We start from the raw sequence: 17957 nt of genomic DNA on the forward strand, positions 1-17957 counted from the left end.
CTATTTTCTATTAACCTCTTTTATTATTTCTTTACCAATACCTTTTTGTTTTAACTTCTTTAGGTGCATAGTATGTTGGCTCTTAAAGTCAGATTTCTATTATAGGAGTAGGCAGGTAATGTAAAAGTAAAGGGATGGAGTAAATTACTGGTTAATGAATAACCCGGCCATTCAGCCTCAACTTCAACACTGCTATAAATGAATTTGGGCCCAGTGTTGGCATTTTTTGCCTTTATTCTTAGACAGATTTTATGATCATTTGGCTTGTCTTACTTGATTTTTGTTTGGGACTTGGTTAAATGCAATGATTAATTTGGAGACTGACAGATTTACAGGATTACAGTTTCCCATATGAAAACATCATTTCTTTTCATTCATTCTGGTCTAGTTTTATGTTCATCAGCCATATGTTTTAATTTTCTTCTCTTGGTCTTATACCTTTCTGGTTAAGGCATTTTGTTGTTTTTTTTTTTTTGCTGTAGTATATGGAGACTTTAAAAAACCCATCACATACCCTATTTTTTTATTGCAGATATTCAGTGAAAATATAATGTTTTTAATTATATAGTGTTATTTTTGGAAACTAATATTTCATTTCTCTTAAGTCTGGGAGCCTTGCTGATTTGGTAGTTCATATAATGATATATTTGAATATAGGCAGTCTTTTAAATGTTAAATTATAAGTAAAATTAAGACTTCTAGTCTCTCCTCCCCCCCATTGATTTGAATTTTTGGACAAATGCAAATTTTGGACTGAGGTCTGATTACAAGTTAGAGACTACAGTTCTCTAAATAAATTATTTTAAATAGAATTATTTTCAGACAGAGTTCAAGTGGTACCTTTTCTAGAAAGAAGCTTTTACTGTCTTTCAGTCCTGAGTTAGCTACCCTTTAGTACCATATTACTCTGGAAATTAGTCTGTACAGTACTTTATCCTGCTGCTTTCTGATGTCCTCCAAAAGACTGTAACCTCCTTTCTGAGAGGAACTGTATGTATCTTAATGTATTTGTGAATTGTTTTGTTGTTAAATTATAGTGCCTATGTAATACCTAGCACATAGATGTGTATAATGAATATTAGTTGAATGGAGGGACATGAAAATTGAAAAGTGGGCTATATGACACCATTACTATAAAAATAAAACTGCAATCCAATTTCCCTTTGAGCTTGTTTTCCCTATTAAAGATTACTTTCTAGTAACACGGGGTTATGAAGAAAAGTCACAATTTTATTGATAAATAGTTTTTATCAGATGGTATTAAAAGACCGTATATTGTACAATAATATTAAAGTCCAACATGAGTAGGAGAAGTTATAATTAAAATGAAATGATTTATATTGTTAGCATCATTAGTAGTTTCTGACCACAGCAGTGTAGTTTCACTAAATTCTTTAATTCTGGGACCCATAACTGCTATGAAAGTATGTGAAGTCCAAATTTTATTATCATTATAATATTCTCTTTCAACATGTTATATTGTTAGACAGATTTTGTAGTGTGTGGGAGGTTTAAAATAATCAATTACCAGGTTAAGATATAGTTTAAAAATATCAGAGCTCTTAATACATTCAAAAAAGTATAAAACTAACTGAGCTTAATTTTCACCTGTAATTCTGATAAGCTAGAGCCTTAAAAAAATTTTTAAAGAATCATTGTCCAATTCAGGAAAAATTAATTCTGAAAAGGGGTGAAGCTAAATTTGTTCTTTGTAGTTATTTAAATGGGCCAGATAAATAATAGCGTGTGGTTTATTTATTTCTCACAACAAAATAGCTTTTTGTCTCTCTACCAGAATCAAACCAAATGCTATTATAAAACTGATGAATTTTCCCGTAAAGCATGACTAGTTGACTTCCAGTTTTAATTTACAGTTTTATAGTAATTCTGTATCTTTTTAAAAAATAGACTATTTTTTAGAACAGTTTTAGATTTACAAAATATTATAATGATATTACAGAGGGTTCCCATATACCCTGCACTCAGTTTCTTCATTATTAACATCTAGCAATATTAGTATGGTACATTTGTTACAATTAATGAACCAATATTGATACATTATTAGTAACTAAAGTCCATACTTTGTTCAGATTTCCTTAGTTTTTATCTAATTCTGTATCATTTTTGCCCCCAAATTTTATATTTTTGCAGTTGAATATAGTATATTATTTTAGCTGTAAAGTAAAGAAACTCAGTTTAGTCTTTTGCCATTGTGTGCTATGTAAATGCATTTTTATTTCTCAATGAAATAAATTTTTGTGTTTTATTTGTCTGACTCCTTTCTTTTTAGCTTTCGAGGAAATATTTCAGTAAAAGCAGTTAAAAAAGAAGTAGAAAAGAAACTACGATGTCTACTTGCTGATTTACCACTGCCCCCTGAGCTACCAGGAGGAGATGATCTCTCAAAGAGTCCAGAGGAAAAGAAAACATCAACACAGTTACATAGTAAAAGGAGGCCTAAGTATGTGCTTGCTTTCTACCTGCTCTTAAATTGGCCAGAGATGATTCTGGATCATCATAAAATCCAAAATTAAGATTTAAAATAGGGGCTTCCCTGGTGGCGCGGTGGTTGCGCGTCCGCCTGCCAATGCAGGGGAACCGGGTTCGCGCCCCGGTCTGGGAGGATCCCACATGCCGCGGAGCGGCTGGGCCCGTGAGCCATGGCCGCTGGGCCTGCGCGTCCGGAGCCTGTGCTCCGCAACGGGAGAGGCCACGGCAGAGGGAGGCCCACATACCACAAAAAAAAAAAAAAAAAAAAAAAAAAAAAAAAAAAGATTTAAAATAATAAGTGTATTTATTCTTTCACCTTTAGTATATCAATAAATTTTATTGGAGCTTTGAAATTTTTTTTTTTCATAATTGCCTGAGTACTTATTCAAAATGACTAATAAAACCAAATTAAATTTTCTCTCTCAGTTTGTAATGTATTAATTTCTTGGGATATTATATATGTTGAAGAAAACTTCTATAATTAAGATATTTAAAAACAAATATTGAAATTGGGCAAGGTGGAAATCAGCATTCAGTGAGCCCAGACAAAATTAGTAATGGGCAAGCTGCTATGTTTTCCTTTGCTTTTAGCTCCATTTGCTCCCATAACTAAATGCATTCTTGATTTTGCAAGAGGTGGAGTGGAAGAAGGTTTGAAATCTGTATCCTAAATTAGCTTCAAGTAAGTGCCTAGAGATAACTCTTTGCCTTGAAACCTGTTCATCAGTTAAGGGCAGATGGAGAATGATGATTCCTTTTTTTACTTCTACTTTAACCAAGGGAAAGTGTAAGTAGATCTGATTTTAGAATTGCTGTTTCAGGTAGTGTCTAGTATCAGAATATGAGGTGATTTTCTAGTGTGGAGTAGAAAGCTAGAAAACTTTTAAAATAATCTCTCCTTGAGTATTGTAGCTTTATTCCTTTACTTAAATTTCTCTTACCTGCCAGAATATTAAGATACTACAAAATTACATATCTTTTTGAAGAATATCAAATATTTGTTATATATAATACGTACTTAAAGTGTAGATTCCTAAGGGTTGATAATATTAATATTTTTATACTCTCTTAGACTGAAAATCTTTCTGGTGCTTCCATTTTTCAGATAATTTTATCTAGCCATAAGTCTAAATTTGTCAATACGCTTTATAGTTAGATTTTTGGTAATGTTCATTATTAAACTTCTGGTTTTTGAAAGCAGATAAATATATACACATTGTCAATGAATGGAAAAATACTCTGGAGGTTGTTTAGAGAACTTTGAATCTTTTTTTTTTTTTTTTTTTGTGGTATGCGGGCCTCCCTCTGCTGCGGCCTCTCCCGTTGCGGAGCACAGGCTCCGGACGCACAGGCTCAGCGGCCATGGCCCACGGGCCCAGCCGCTCCGCGGCGCATGTGGGATCCTCCCAGACCGGGGCGCGAACCCGGTTCCCCTGCATTGGCAGGCAGACGCGCAACCACTGCGCCACCAGGGAAGCCCCTTTGAGAACTTTGAATCTTTGAACCGGTGTTGATTTTGTCCCCTCGCTGAAAAATTATATTGTATTTCTGAAAGTCCTTCATACAAACTTTATTACTTCTCTTTCCCACTTTAAGTGTTAGTCTACAGAAGGAGAGTCAGTATGGAGAAATACCTTGACTTTCATGCTAATTTATCATACCACCTCACGGTGTTGCCTGTCTTGGATGATCACAAATATGCAAGGGTGAGGGGAAATAAATGATTTAAGATTGGGTATGGAGGGTGGATATTAAGTATTAAACAGTTTATTCACTTTGCTTGATTGTATATAAAAACTTCAGAACTATATTTGATAGAATATGTGGGCCTCGCTATGGTGAAATCAAAGAAAAAGACATTGACTGGGGAAAACGCTGCGTGGATAAATTTGATATCATCGGAATTATTGGAGAAGGTACCTATGGACAAGTTTACAAGGCCAGGGATAAAGACACTGGTAAGAATGCCAAATGCTTTGGATCTTTGGGCCTATGGAATGTACTTAATTCATGTTTCCCTTCTACGGTATAACTTGAGGAATTTTCAGAAAAAAAAAGTTAAATTTGAATTTATCATGCTATTGTTTCATCTTGTTTTTTGTTTCATTTTATATATGCATTTATGTGAGATATGAGTACATTAATGGGGTATATATACATATATGGTTTGTTTTTTTTTTGTTTTTTGTTTTTGGCTGCATTGGGATCTTCATTGCAGCATGTGGGATCTTTCATTTTGGCACGTGGGCTCTTAGTTGCGGCACGCAGGCTTGTCTCTGGTTGTGACGTGCAGGCTCCAGAGCGTGTGAGCTCAGTAGTTGCGGCACACGGGCTCTCTGGTTGTGGTGTGTGGACTCCAGAGCATGCAGGCTCAGTAGTTGGGGCACGCAGGCTCAGTTGCCCATGGCATGTGGGATCTTAGTTCCCCAATTGGAAGGCGGATTCTTCTTCTTTTTTTTTTTTTTTTAATAAATTTATTTATTTAATTTTTTTATTTTTGGCTGCATTGGGTCTTCGTTGCTGCGCGCGGGCTTCTCATTGCGGTGGCTTCTCTTGTTGTGGAGCATGGGCTGTAGGCGTGTGGGCTTCAGGAGTCATGGCACACGGGCTCAGTAGTTGTGGCTCGCGGGTCCTAGAGCGCAGGCCTCAGTAGTTGTGACACACGGGCTTAGTTGCTCCGTGGCATGTGGCATCTTCCCGGAGCAGGGCTCGAACCCATGTCCCCTGCATTGGCAGGGGGATTCTTAACCACTGTGGCACCAGGGAAGCCCCGGAAGGCAGATTCTTAACCACTGGACCACCAGGGAAGGCCCCTGAGAGAAAGTTTTATTTTTTTAATTTTTTTAATATTTTTTTTATTGAGAGAAAGTTTTAAAAGGCCTTGGGGCAGAGGAAAAAGTAACTGTGTTAGACGCCATGTATTTTACTAATAAATAGTGCTTAGAGTCAGTGTTTAATCTTTATTTATAATTTCCTGTTGAAGTAAACCAATAGATAAAATAGCATAGGTGTTTTTTTTTTTTTTGTGGTACGTGGGCCTCTCACTGTTGTGGCCTCTCCCATTGCGGAGCACAGGCTCCGGACGCGCAGGCCCAGCGGCCATGGCTCACGGGCCCAGCTGCTCCGTGGCATGTGGGATCCTCCCAGACCGGGGTGCGAACCCGGTTCCCCTGCATCGGCAGGCGGACGCGCAACCACTGCGCCACCAGGGAAGCCCAGCATAGGTGTTTGAGGGCACTTAGTATAAGTGAGGCTACCTTATGCATAGAAACTCTGAAGGCAGTTATAGCATGCAGCAATAAAGTAATATTTATCATGATGATTCTGCATTATCAAAAGAGATTAAATTATAAAACAAGGAATCATACATTTTAGATTTCTATTAAAAAAATCAAGTAATTTTTAATGATTAAAAGGAAAAACGTCCTTCCTTTGGAAAATTTGTAAGTACAGAATTCCTTTTTTTTTCCCTACAAAGAAGTGGAATGAACAAACTTCTATTACAGTGAATTTTTTCTTATAATAGGATTTGTGTGTGTTTCAATATTTAGATTATCTGATACAAAACTCACTCATACGTAAATTATGAGGCCATTTAGTGTTGTGGGAAGAGCACATAGTTTTGAGAGAGCTAAACCAGATTTTGATTCCCAGTTTTACTACTGGGTAACTGGGCATCTTTGGACAGGTTAATATATCTGAGCATGTTTTCTTATCTGCACAATGTCCAGAGTTTTCTCATCTGTTCAGAGAGATTTTATGCATGTATAAACATATGAGGTATATTTAGCCTCCCCTCTTCACTTTTTAAAAAATGGCAGTGTAATATATCTAGTCTTCGTTATATAGCTTTTTTCATTTAATATATCTTAGTATAAAATAACAATACATATAGACCTACTTTATCCTTTTTAACAGTTGTATAATATTCCACAGTTTGATAAATATCCCTTAATTTATTTAACCAGAGGCTTTTTGAACCGTAAACATTGTAATTTGGTATATTGGAAACTAAAATATATTTTGTGGTTTGTAATTTCAAGAGGTAGGAACTGAAATTATGAATTACAATAAAAATTTAGGGAATTCCCTGCTGGTCCAGTGGTTAGTACTCCAAACTTCTACTGCAGGGGGCATGGATTTGATCCGTGGTCGGGGAACTAAGATTCCCACAAAGTACCTGGTGCAACTGAAAAGAAAAAATAAAAATAAAAAAAATATTAAAAAATAAAATAAAAATTAAAAATGTTACTTAGTTTTGTCAGCTGGTAACCTGATTTTATTTACTTTTCTAATAGGAGAAATGGTCGCCTTAAAAAAAGTACGCCTGGATAATGAAAAGGAAGGCTTTCCCATTACAGCAATTCGAGAAATTAAAATTCTCCGGCAGCTTACCCACCAGAGTATTATCAATATGAAGGAAATAGTGACCGATAAAGAAGATGCTTTGGATTTTAAGAAGGATAAAGGTATGTGTGCATATTTACATAACCAATTCTGTGTATTCATGATTTTGCTAACTTACAGATTTTGATATTGACCATTTGAGTATTTATTAGGTACATTAAAAATATTGCCTTAATATCAAACTTATTAAAAAAATTTTTTTAAATTTATTTTATCAAACTATAGTTGATTTACAATGTTGTATTAATTTCTGCTGTACAGCAGAGTGATTCAGTTTTACATATATATATTCTTTTTCACATTCTTTTCCATTATGGTTTATCACAGGATATTGAGTATACTTCCCTGTGCTATAAAGTAGGACCTTGTTGTTTATCCATTATATTTGTAATAGTTTGCATCTGCTAATCCCAAATTCCCAATCCATCCCTCCCTCCGCCTTCCATCCTCCTTGGCAACCACAAGTCTATTTTTTATGTCTCTGAGTCTGTTTCTGTTTTGTAGGTAAGTTCACTTGTGTCATATTTTAGATTCCACATATCAGAGATATCATATGATATTTGTCTGACTTACTTAGTATGATAGTTTCTAGGTCCATCCATGTTACTACAAATGGAATTATTTCATTCTTTTTTATGGCTGAGTAGTATTCCATTGTATGTATGTACCACATCTTCTTTATGCATTCATCTGTCAGTGGACATTTAGGTTGTTTCCATGTCTTGGCTGTTGTAAATAGTGCTTCTGTGAACATTGGGGTGCATGTATCTTTTTGAATTATAGGTTTGTCTGCATATATGTCCAGGAGTGGGATTGCAGGATCATATGGCAACTCAATTTTTAGTTTTTTGAGGAGCTTCCATACTGTTTTCCATAGTGGCTGCACCAATATACATTCCCACCAACAGCATAGGAGGGTTGCCTTTTTTCCACACCCTCTCTAGCAATTTGTTATTTGTAGAGTCTTTAATGATAGCCATTTTGAACTGGTGTGAGGTGGTACCTCATTGTAGTTTTGATTTGTTTTTCTCTAATAATTAGCGATGTCAAGCATCTTTTCACATGCCTGTTGGCCATCTGTGTGTCTTCTTTGGAGAAATTTTTTTTTTTTTTGGAGAAATGTTTTTTTAGGTCTTCTGCCCATTTTTTGATTGGGTTGTCAAACTCTATTTTTTTAATTTATTTTTTTGAATTTTATTTTTGTATACAGCAAGTTCTTATTAGTTATCTATTTTATACATATTAATGTCAATCGCAATCTCCCAATTCATTTCCCCCCTGATGATGCCCATTCTACCTGGTGTGAGGTGATACCTCATTGTTGTTTTGATTTGCATTTCTCTAATAATTAGTGATGTTTGAGCAGCTTTTCATGTGCCTCTTGGCCATCTGTATGTCTTCTTTGGAGAAATGTTTTTTTAGGTCTTCTGCCCATTTTTTGATTGGGTTGTCAAACTCTATTTTTTTAATTTATTTTTTTGAATTTTATTTTTGTATACAGCAAGTTCTTATTAGTTATCTATTTTATACATATTAATGTCAATCGCAATCTCCCAATTCATTTCCCCCCTCAACCCCCGGTTTTTTATTGGGTTGTCAAACTATTTTAAAACAGTTGAGTTGAAGAATTATTTTACATGTTTTACTTTACTGGTTTTCGAGTCACCTAGGTAACATCATACTTATTGGTATTACAGATGAAGTATTCACTAGCAATATTTTTTTGAGGGGACCTCAATATATAATTTTTAGTCTTTATTTTTTAGTGATTGAGAAGCAGTCTATAGTAGTATTAGAATATATTTACCTTACATTTTTAATGTTATAATGCCTCAACATACAAGGAAACTTTGTGGTAGGCATATGTATTATTTCTAAAAGTATGGCGGCAAAAATGTTAACTGAAATTGCTTTTGATAATCTATAGTGGTATATTGTTGGCTTTTAGCAAAAAAAAGCTGAAAATAAATTAGTGTGCTTTCTAAAGTAGTTAACATAGGGTATCTGATGGGTGAAAGAAATGCTCTACCTCCAGTAGGTTTTAGATCTTTAGAGTAAGATTTTGGAACTAAGGTTGACTCCCTTATAGTCAGTGGTTTTCAAAGAGCAGAATTCTTTTTGAAACTAAATCTAACATAAAACAGATTAAAAAGTAGGTATGTTCTGATTGAACATGGTATTTAGCCTCCTCCCATCCCCAGCTATACACATCCACCATCTTATTCTTCTGGGGAACACAGTAGAAAAATTATTGTTGTTATGTATGGTAACCATTTTTTATGAAGGAACCTCTGTTTGAAAGTATTCTGTATGCCCTATGGAGATCATCAGAATCATCTTTTTAATTGATATAACTTCCATTAGTTTTTTTCCCATAATAAAGCCCATATTTCTTAGTCTGACTTTCAACTGGGTTTGTCTTTTTCATGTTACTTTTCACTACTTCTTATTGTGTAGTAGAAAGGTTACCTGTTTGACTTGGGTTAGAATGTCTGGGATTAGAGACTTAGCTTTTCAGCAAGGCCTTTAGCCCTTCTGAGCCTGTTATTTCTTTACCCATTAAAGGGAAACATTATTTCTCTTGCTGTGTAGTGAGAATTAAATTAAGATTTTATGCATGAGGGTGTTGTGCAAATACTTTTTTTCATTAATCTTGTTCTATAGCCAAATTAATATAGTTGCTTTTCCTCCACATACCCTGGACCTCTGTTTTCCTGATCTGTGTGATCACATCCCTGTTTATTTCTCCATCCTCAACCCCCATCAGTTTTTCTCAATGCTCACCAAACTCCATTCACATCACTCGTTTGAGCCATCAGATATGCCAGTGCACTCCTCCGCCCTGAAGACTTTCTTTACACTGGGCATACACCTCTCCAGCCCCAACACGCACGCACGCACGCATGCACGCGCGCGCGATTTGAAAGGCAAATTTCTCATTCTCTAGCTCTCTGCCTGCATGTTGCTTTATTCATTAGTGAGGTCTTACCTGACCAATCTTCCCACTTTCCACCACAGTGGCCTTAAGAAAACAGGGTTAAGTGGTTTCACCATGGGTATATTTTTGTGCAGGAACCTATAGATGCTGAAGGAGCTTCCTCTGAAATAATCAAGGGAATGCAGGCGAGACAGACAAACTAATTCTAAATTTTTTTCCTAATGTTTTCATCTTCAAGCAGTTCCATTTCTTTTTGCTCTCTTTGAGGGAATCTTTGAACTATTTTGTCTGTTTCTCATTCTTTTTATTGTTAGTGTGAGGTATAAGAAAACATTTCCTATACCTCTAGGTCTTTAGTTTCTGCGTGGGATGCAGTTACTTGTATTAATTTCAGTAGTCTTGTGTTCATACTTCCCTGTTCATAAGGTCTTTGAACTAAACTATTAATTATTTTGCAACAGAAGCTTTGCTTTGTTATTTTCTTCTTTCCACTGAGGATTATGAATTTACAGAAAAATACTTAATGAATGTAATAATATTCAATGAAAAATTTTAATGCAGTTTATAATTCTCTGGGTAGAGGACACTTTTTGTTTTGCAGTTATATGCAGTATAAAGTAAAACGTTAGTCATTTATCTCCATATCAAAATGTAAATATTTAGTATTCAGATGAAAAACAAACACTGAAATAATGGTATCACTACAACAAAATAGTATTTTGGTACTTAAAATTAACATAATATCCTGGGTAACGAAAACCAGTATTAAAATTACTTTGCACAAATTAAGTTAGCTGTAATGCTCTCAATACTAGTGTTTGTTTAATGAGGGAATTTGAGTAATCTTTTAATTTGGAATTTTTCTAAAAATCAATAAAACAGTTTTCTATAGTAATGCTTATGGCAGAGTGTCATTATATGGTTGAGGGAAGCAGTCTTAAATGTCACTTCCTCTATAGTCTCTTGATTCTCACATGGTGCTCCCCTACGCTTGCATTCCATGTTATACACAGTTCTATAACGATATTTTCTATTTCAACTTAGTCATTATGTTTTTATATCTTATTCCTATTGAAGTGCCTGCCTGAGGACAGAGACTGAGTTTTATTCTACTTTGTGTTCATAGTGTGCAGCACACAGTAGGTTATCATTAAATTTTGAATAAATGAATGAATGAAATACAGAGGTGAGAATGTTCTGTGGAGTAGATAGAAAGTTAAAGATGGGTGCTATTTGGATAAGTAGAGAGGAGGCCATTCTAATTCATAACTGTCATAATGTGTTTTATGAGGCAATGAAAAATCGGCATATCCCTAAAAAAAAAAGTCTTGCTTCAAAATTATCTTCCCTGTCTCATTTTCTTAAAAATCTGAATTCATTCCCATAATATAGAACTGCTAATATTTTGTGGGTTTTGTGATGAGAGCATTGTTGATTGATTTGTTCGTTCTTTCCATACATGTTTATTTTGCCAGCTCTAGACTTGGGCTGGCCAATACAGTAGCCACTAGGCAATATGTTTATTTAAATTTAAATTAATTAAAATTAAATAAAATTAAAAGTTCAGTTCCTTAGTTGCATTAGCCACATTTCAGGTGCTCTGTAGTTATACGTTACTACTGACTGCATTTTGGATAGTGCAGCTAGAACATTTTCATCAAATCAGCAAGTTCTAATGAATAGTGCTTGAGATATACAAGGTAAAAAAAAAAAAATCGGGTCCCCGACTCAACCGAGTTTCTGGGAACCAGGTGGATCAGTACTTGCTAGAACTAAATCAGACTAATATGAATGACAGGCTTTTTTCTGCCCAGAAGTTTTCCCTTATTGTTAACTCTGTTAATCTGTAATTGCCAGAATTTCAGTTGTAGGTAGTGAGTTTCAAAAAAAAGAGAAAAAATTTAATGCAGGCTGTGGGATCTACCAAATAAGAGAACTTTGTTAAGGAGTCTGTACCTACCAACTGTGTACTGTGTCTTCTTTTTTCCCTACCTTAAAAAAGAAATGAACTTGCAGGTTATTTTATTAAAGATAAAATTTTCCTGTGATGGTGGGGCCTCCAGAAGCATGTTGAGGCAGGATGGAAAGTCACTTGTAAGTTTAAATTTTTTATATACTGGGGTCTGCCTATATTATGTTATTCATTTTGTCATGTAAAAGATAAAACTTAGTCTCAGTTGTACAATTTATTTGTATCTGATATTTTATGTGAAGCTTCCAGTTAAGGCTCTAGGCCAGGGGTGCATAGTTTTAAGATCCTGTACCCTCTTTTTGTACAGCAGTACTACTATTTAGAATTAGTAACTTTTTTTGAGTGGGTCAGGGAAGGAGAAAGAAAAATGTTAGACTTTCTTTTCTTGATTATAAAAGTGATGTTTATTGTTATAAATTTGGAAAATAAAATGACCCAGATATTATTACTATTAAAATTTTCTATATTTTTCCTAATGTGTCTTCTCTCATATTTATTTATTGATTATTTATTCGCAAGCTGAGGTTCTGCTTCTTTCATTAATAACATGCTTTTTTATTGGAATAATATATCATTTGGATGGACCATATTTCATTCCTCCATTGTTGCATATTTAGGTTCTTTCAGGCATTTCAACTACTGTTTTCTATATTGAAGTGTTATACTGGGAAATTCTAGCAGTGATTTGTAGCTATTCATATACCTTTAACCAAACAAGGGACTTTATCTGCTAGAAAAAGTCCTAACCAATTCTGAATTATAGGTTTGGTGAGAAATGAAGTAGTGAGTGAAGTAGTGAGTGATAAAGGTCCTATATAATGAGCATATATAATCCTAGCAGTCAGTGAGTCCATAGACATTGGAACCAGATTTCCTTCCATTCTAATGTCCTTTTGCATAAAACTTTTATCCACATCTGATTATTCCCTTAAATTGATTATAGAAATGGGATTATTAGGTCAGAGGATTTGAACTTTGAAATTTCCTAACACATATTACCAAGTTGTTTTCCAGAAGGGTTGTGCCAGTTTACACTCTCAAATGTAGGGCAGGAATAGAACAGACTAGGAATAGAAGGGAACTGCCTCAACTTGTTAAAGGGCATCTATGAAAAATAAGGATGTCTGCTCTTGCCACTTCTGTTCAACGTTGCCAGGGAAATAAGGTAAGAAAATGAAATAAAAGGTAACCAATTGGAAAGGAAGAAGTAAAACTGTCTCTAATCAATTTGTGTGTATGTGTGTGTGTGTGTGTGTGTGTGTGTGTGTACATACACACAGTATAGAAAATTCTGTGTAATCCACTAAAAAACTCTTAGAACTAATAAATGAGTTCAGCAAGGTGGCAGGATACAAAATCAATATACATAAATCTGTTGTAGTTCTGTACACTAGCAGTGAATAATCTAAAGTGAAATTAAGAAGACTTTAATTTATAATAGCATTAAAAAGAATAAAATATCTAGGAGTAAATTGACAAAAGAAGTGTAAGGCTTTGTACCTTGAAAGCTACAAAATATCGTTGAAAAAAAATTAAAGAAAACCTAAGTAAATGGAAAGAGATTACATGTTGATGGATCAGATGCATACTACTCCCCAAATTGATCTACAAATTCAATGCAGTCTCTCTCAGAATTCCAGCTAGCTTCTTTTCAGAAACTGACAAGCTGATCTTAAGATTCATATGAAAATTCAAGAGGTAAAATTGTCAAAAAAATTTAGAAAAACAAAATTGGAGGACTCACGCATAGTGATCTCAAATCTTACTACAAAACTAGAATGAACAAGACTGTGTGGTACTGGCTTTAGGAAAACATACAGATCAGTGGAATAGAATTGAGGGTCTAGAAACAAACACTCATATTTATGGTCAGTTGATTTTTGATGAAGATACCAGCACAAGTCAATGGAAAAGAACAGGCTTTTCAACAATCAATGCTGGGTCAAGTGGATATACACATGCAAAAGAATGAAATTGGATCCCTTTCTCACATCATACACAGTAATTAACTAAAATGGATCAACGATCTATATATAAGAGCTAAAATCACAAAACTCTTAGAAGAAAATGTAGGAGTAAATTTTCATGATGTTGGATTAGCCAAAGCCTTCTTTTTTTTCTTCTTTTTGAAAATATTTATTTATTAATTTTATTATTTATTTGGCTGTGCCAGGTCTTAGTTGTGGCATGTGGGATCTTAGCTGTGGCATGCAGGATCTAGTTCCCCGACCAGAGATTGAACCCAGGCCCCCTATATTGGGAGTGTGGCGTCTTAACCACAGGACCACCAGGGAAGTCCCTCCAAAGCCTTCTTAGTTATGACAACAAAAGCAGAAACTAAAGGAAAAAAATAGATATATTGGACTTCATCAAAATTTAAAACTTTTGTGTTTTGGTGGACACCATTGGGAAAGTGAAAAGAATGCAGAATGGGAGAAAGTATTTATAAATCATATATCTAAGGGGCTTGTCTCTATATTATATGAAGAACTCTTACAACTATATAATAAAAAAGATAGCCTGTTTAAGAAGTAAGCAAAGGATCTCAAAAGACATTTCTCCAAAGAAGATATGCAAATGGCCAATAAGCATATGAAAAGATGTTCAGTATCATAGCCATTAGGGAAATGCAGATCAAAACCACAATGAGATACCATCTTATACACACTGTCAGATGGCCATAATAAAAAGGAGAAGTAATAACAAGTGTTGGGGAAGATGTGGAGAGATTGAAAGACTCAGACATTACTGGTGAGATTGTAAAATGGTACAGCTACTTTGGAAAACAGCCTGACATTTCCTCAAAATGTTATGTGTAGATACCATGCGACCTAGAACTTCTTCTACTCTTAAGGATATATCCAAGAGAAATAAAAACATGTCCACACAAAAATTTGATACCAATGTTCATAGCAGGATAATTCACAGTAGTCCCAAAGTATAAACAACCCAAATGTCAATCAGTTGATGAATAGATAAACCAAATCTGGTATATCCATACAGTTGAATATTATTCTGCCACTAAAAGGACTGAAGTACTTACACCAACAAATTGGATAACTTAGATGAACTGGACACATTTTTAAAAACATACAACCTACCAAGAATCATGAAATAGAAAATCTGAACAGACCAGTAAAGAGATGACTCTGTAATAAAAAATCTCCAACAAAAAAACACCCAGTATTAAATGGTCTTACTGGTGAATTCTACCAAACTTTTAATGAAGAATTAACACCAGTCCTCTCCAGACTATTCCAAAACACTTCAAACTCATTCTGTAAGGCCAGCATTACTCTGGTACCAAACCTAGGCAAAGACTACAAGACAAGAAATCTATAGACCAATAATTTTTCTGATGAATATTCAGCAGACTAAATGCAGCAGTGTATTAAAAGGATCATACACTATGACCAAGTGAGATTTATTCCTGGAATGCAAAGATGATTCAGTATATGAAAATCAACCAACGTAATACACTGCTTTATTACAGTGAAGGGGAAAAATCTACATGATGATCTCAGTAGAGACAGAAAAAGCATTTGACAAAGTTTAATGCACTTTCATGATAAAAACACTCAACAAACTAGGAATAGAAGGAAACTGCATCAATATATTAAAGGCCATATGTGAAAAGTCCACAGCTCACATCATACTTAGTGGTGAAAGACTAAAAACTTTTCTAAAATCAGGTAGAAGACAAGGATATAGTTTTCCCAAGCTATCCGAAAGTAGAGTGTTCTTGTGAAACCCTTTGTAAGCTCAAATGGCATAAAGGGAAGAAGCAATTACCTTAGGACACATCTTGCTAATGGAATCACAAAATAAATTGAAATAAAGCACAGGTGCTCACAGACACAGTTCAAAGTTATGATGGCTTGATGCTGAGTATAGTTGCCAGGGTCGGGGCTTGGTAGTGCCTCTCTCTGCTCAGGGCGCATGCTGTCTCTATAACAGCTCACTGCAAAATCAACACTGAATGCTATTTTTGCTTTTTACCTTTCTTTAGTAAAAGCAAAATTCCTCTGATTTCTTTTGGTTAGCGAAAACAGATACTAATGTAGGTCTGTCATAAAAGCAAAGTGGCATAAAGTGAACTTTCCAAAAGTGGGGGATACCTGTACCTGCTTTTGTTGCTTCTGTTCAACATAGTGCTGGAAGTCCTACTCAGAGCAAATAAGCAAGACAAAGAATAGATGCCCAAATTGGAAAGGGAGAAATAAAATTACGTCTCTTCATAGACAGAATGGTCTTACGTGTAAAAAAAACCTAAAGATTTCACATGCACACAAAGTTAGAATTAATAAAGTAATTCAGCAAAGTAGCAGGAAACAAAATTAACATGCAAAAACCTGTTGCATTTCTATACTCTTCACAGTGAAAAATTTGAATAAGAAATGAAGAAAACAATTCAGTTTACAGTAGCATCAAAAAGAATAAAATACTTTGGAATACATCAAGGAAATGAAAGTATTGTACACTGAAAATTACAAAACAAGAAGTTAAGGATGACACCAATAAATACAGATATTTGTGTTTATGGATTAGAAGACTTAATATAGTGTTAAGATATCACTACTACTCAAAGTGATCTACAGATTCAGTGCAACTCTTATGAAAATTCCAACATTGGTTTTTGCAGAAAAAGGTTTATTTGCTTTACGTAATTTAAAAAGTATTATGTAAAATATCAAACATATACATAAATTTAAAAATGGTATAATGAAATAACACTCCATGTACCCACTGCCCACCTTTAACAATTATCAACTCATGGCCAATCTGGTTTATATATAATCCCATATCACAGTGATCTAAACTACAATCTTGGGCTTCCCTGGTGGTGCAGTGGTTAACAATCCGCCTGCCAATGCAGCAGACAGGGGTTCGATCCCTGGTCTGGGAAGATCCCACATGCCGCAGAGCAACTAAGCCCGTGTGCTACAACTACTGAGCCTGTGCTCTAGAGCCCGCACGCCACAAGTACTGAAAACCGCGTGCCTGGAGCCCGTGCTCCGCAACAAGAGAAGCCACCACAGTGAGAAGCCTGCGCACTGCAACGAAGAGTAGTCCCTGCTCGCCGCAACTAGACAAAGCCCATGTGCAGCAACGAAGACCCAATGCAGCCCCACGCAAAAAAAAAAAAATTAGGCTATTATCACAAAAGTAAAAATAAAAACAACAGAAAATAACAAGTGACAAGATGTGGAGAGATTGGAACCCTTGTTCTTTGCCAGTGGGAATCTGCAACAGTAAAGCTGCTGTGGAAAGTGATAACGGTGATTCCTCAAAAAATTAAAAATAGAATTACAATACCATATGATCCAGCATTTCCATCTTTGGGTTTATACTCAAAAGAATTGAAAGCAGCATCTTCAAGAGATTTTGTACCCCATGTTTATAGCAGCATTATTCACCCGAAGGGGGAAAGCAACCCAAGTGTCCTTGGATTCATGTATTGATAAGCAAAATATTTATATGTAATAAAGTATTATTCAGTCTTAGAAAGGGAGAGGATTCTGACATATGCTACAACATGGATGAACCTTGAGGACATTATGCTAAGTGAAATAAGCCAGTCACAAAAGGACCAATATTGTGTGATTTCACTTCTGTGAGGTACCTGAGGTAGTCAGATTCATAGAGACAGAAAGTTGAATGGTGGTTACCAGGGAGGGAGGTTAGAATGGGGAGGTATTTATTGTTTAATGGTTGCAGAATTTCATTTGTGCAAGATGAAAAGAATTCTGGAAATAGATGGTGGTGATGGTTGCACACAGTGTAAATAAGCTTAATGCTACTAAACTGTACATTTTAACATAGTTAAATGGTAGATTTTATTTTTATTTTACAACGATTTTTAAAAATGAAAAGAAAATACTGATTGATATATGCTGCAACGTGGACGAACCTTAAAAATATTATGCCAAGTGAAAGAAGCCAGTTACAAAAGATGATGTATTGTATGATTCTGTTTATATAAGATGTCCAGAATAGGCAAATTGAGAGAGATAGAAAGTAGATTTGTGGTTGCAGGAGACTTGGGGAGGGGCTTGGAAATGGAGAGTGACTGCTAATTGGGTACGAAATTTTTTTGAGGTGATGAAAATTTTCAAAAATTCATTGTGGTGATGGTTGGATGACTATGAA

General features: G+C 35.0%; 1 protein-coding gene across 2 annotated transcripts in view; it reads left to right on the forward strand.

Moving 5' to 3' along the window:
* Positions 1 to 17957, forward strand: part of CDK13 (cyclin dependent kinase 13) — a 116550-nt gene that overhangs the window by 33509 nt on the left and 65084 nt on the right. For both annotated transcript variants that reach the window (XM_007118162.4, XM_024115152.3), the window contains exons 3-5: positions 2291 to 2461; positions 4309 to 4448; positions 6789 to 6959. In XM_007118162.4, coding sequence (XP_007118224.2) covers positions 2291 to 2461; positions 4309 to 4448; positions 6789 to 6959 — 482 coding nt within the window. The remainder of the gene's footprint in view (positions 1 to 2290; positions 2462 to 4308; positions 4449 to 6788; positions 6960 to 17957) is intronic.

This window comes from Physeter macrocephalus, chromosome 5 (genome assembly GCF_002837175.3).
Source record: "Physeter macrocephalus isolate SW-GA chromosome 5, ASM283717v5, whole genome shotgun sequence".
NCBI classification, from domain to species: Eukaryota; Metazoa; Chordata; class Mammalia; order Artiodactyla; family Physeteridae; genus Physeter; species Physeter macrocephalus.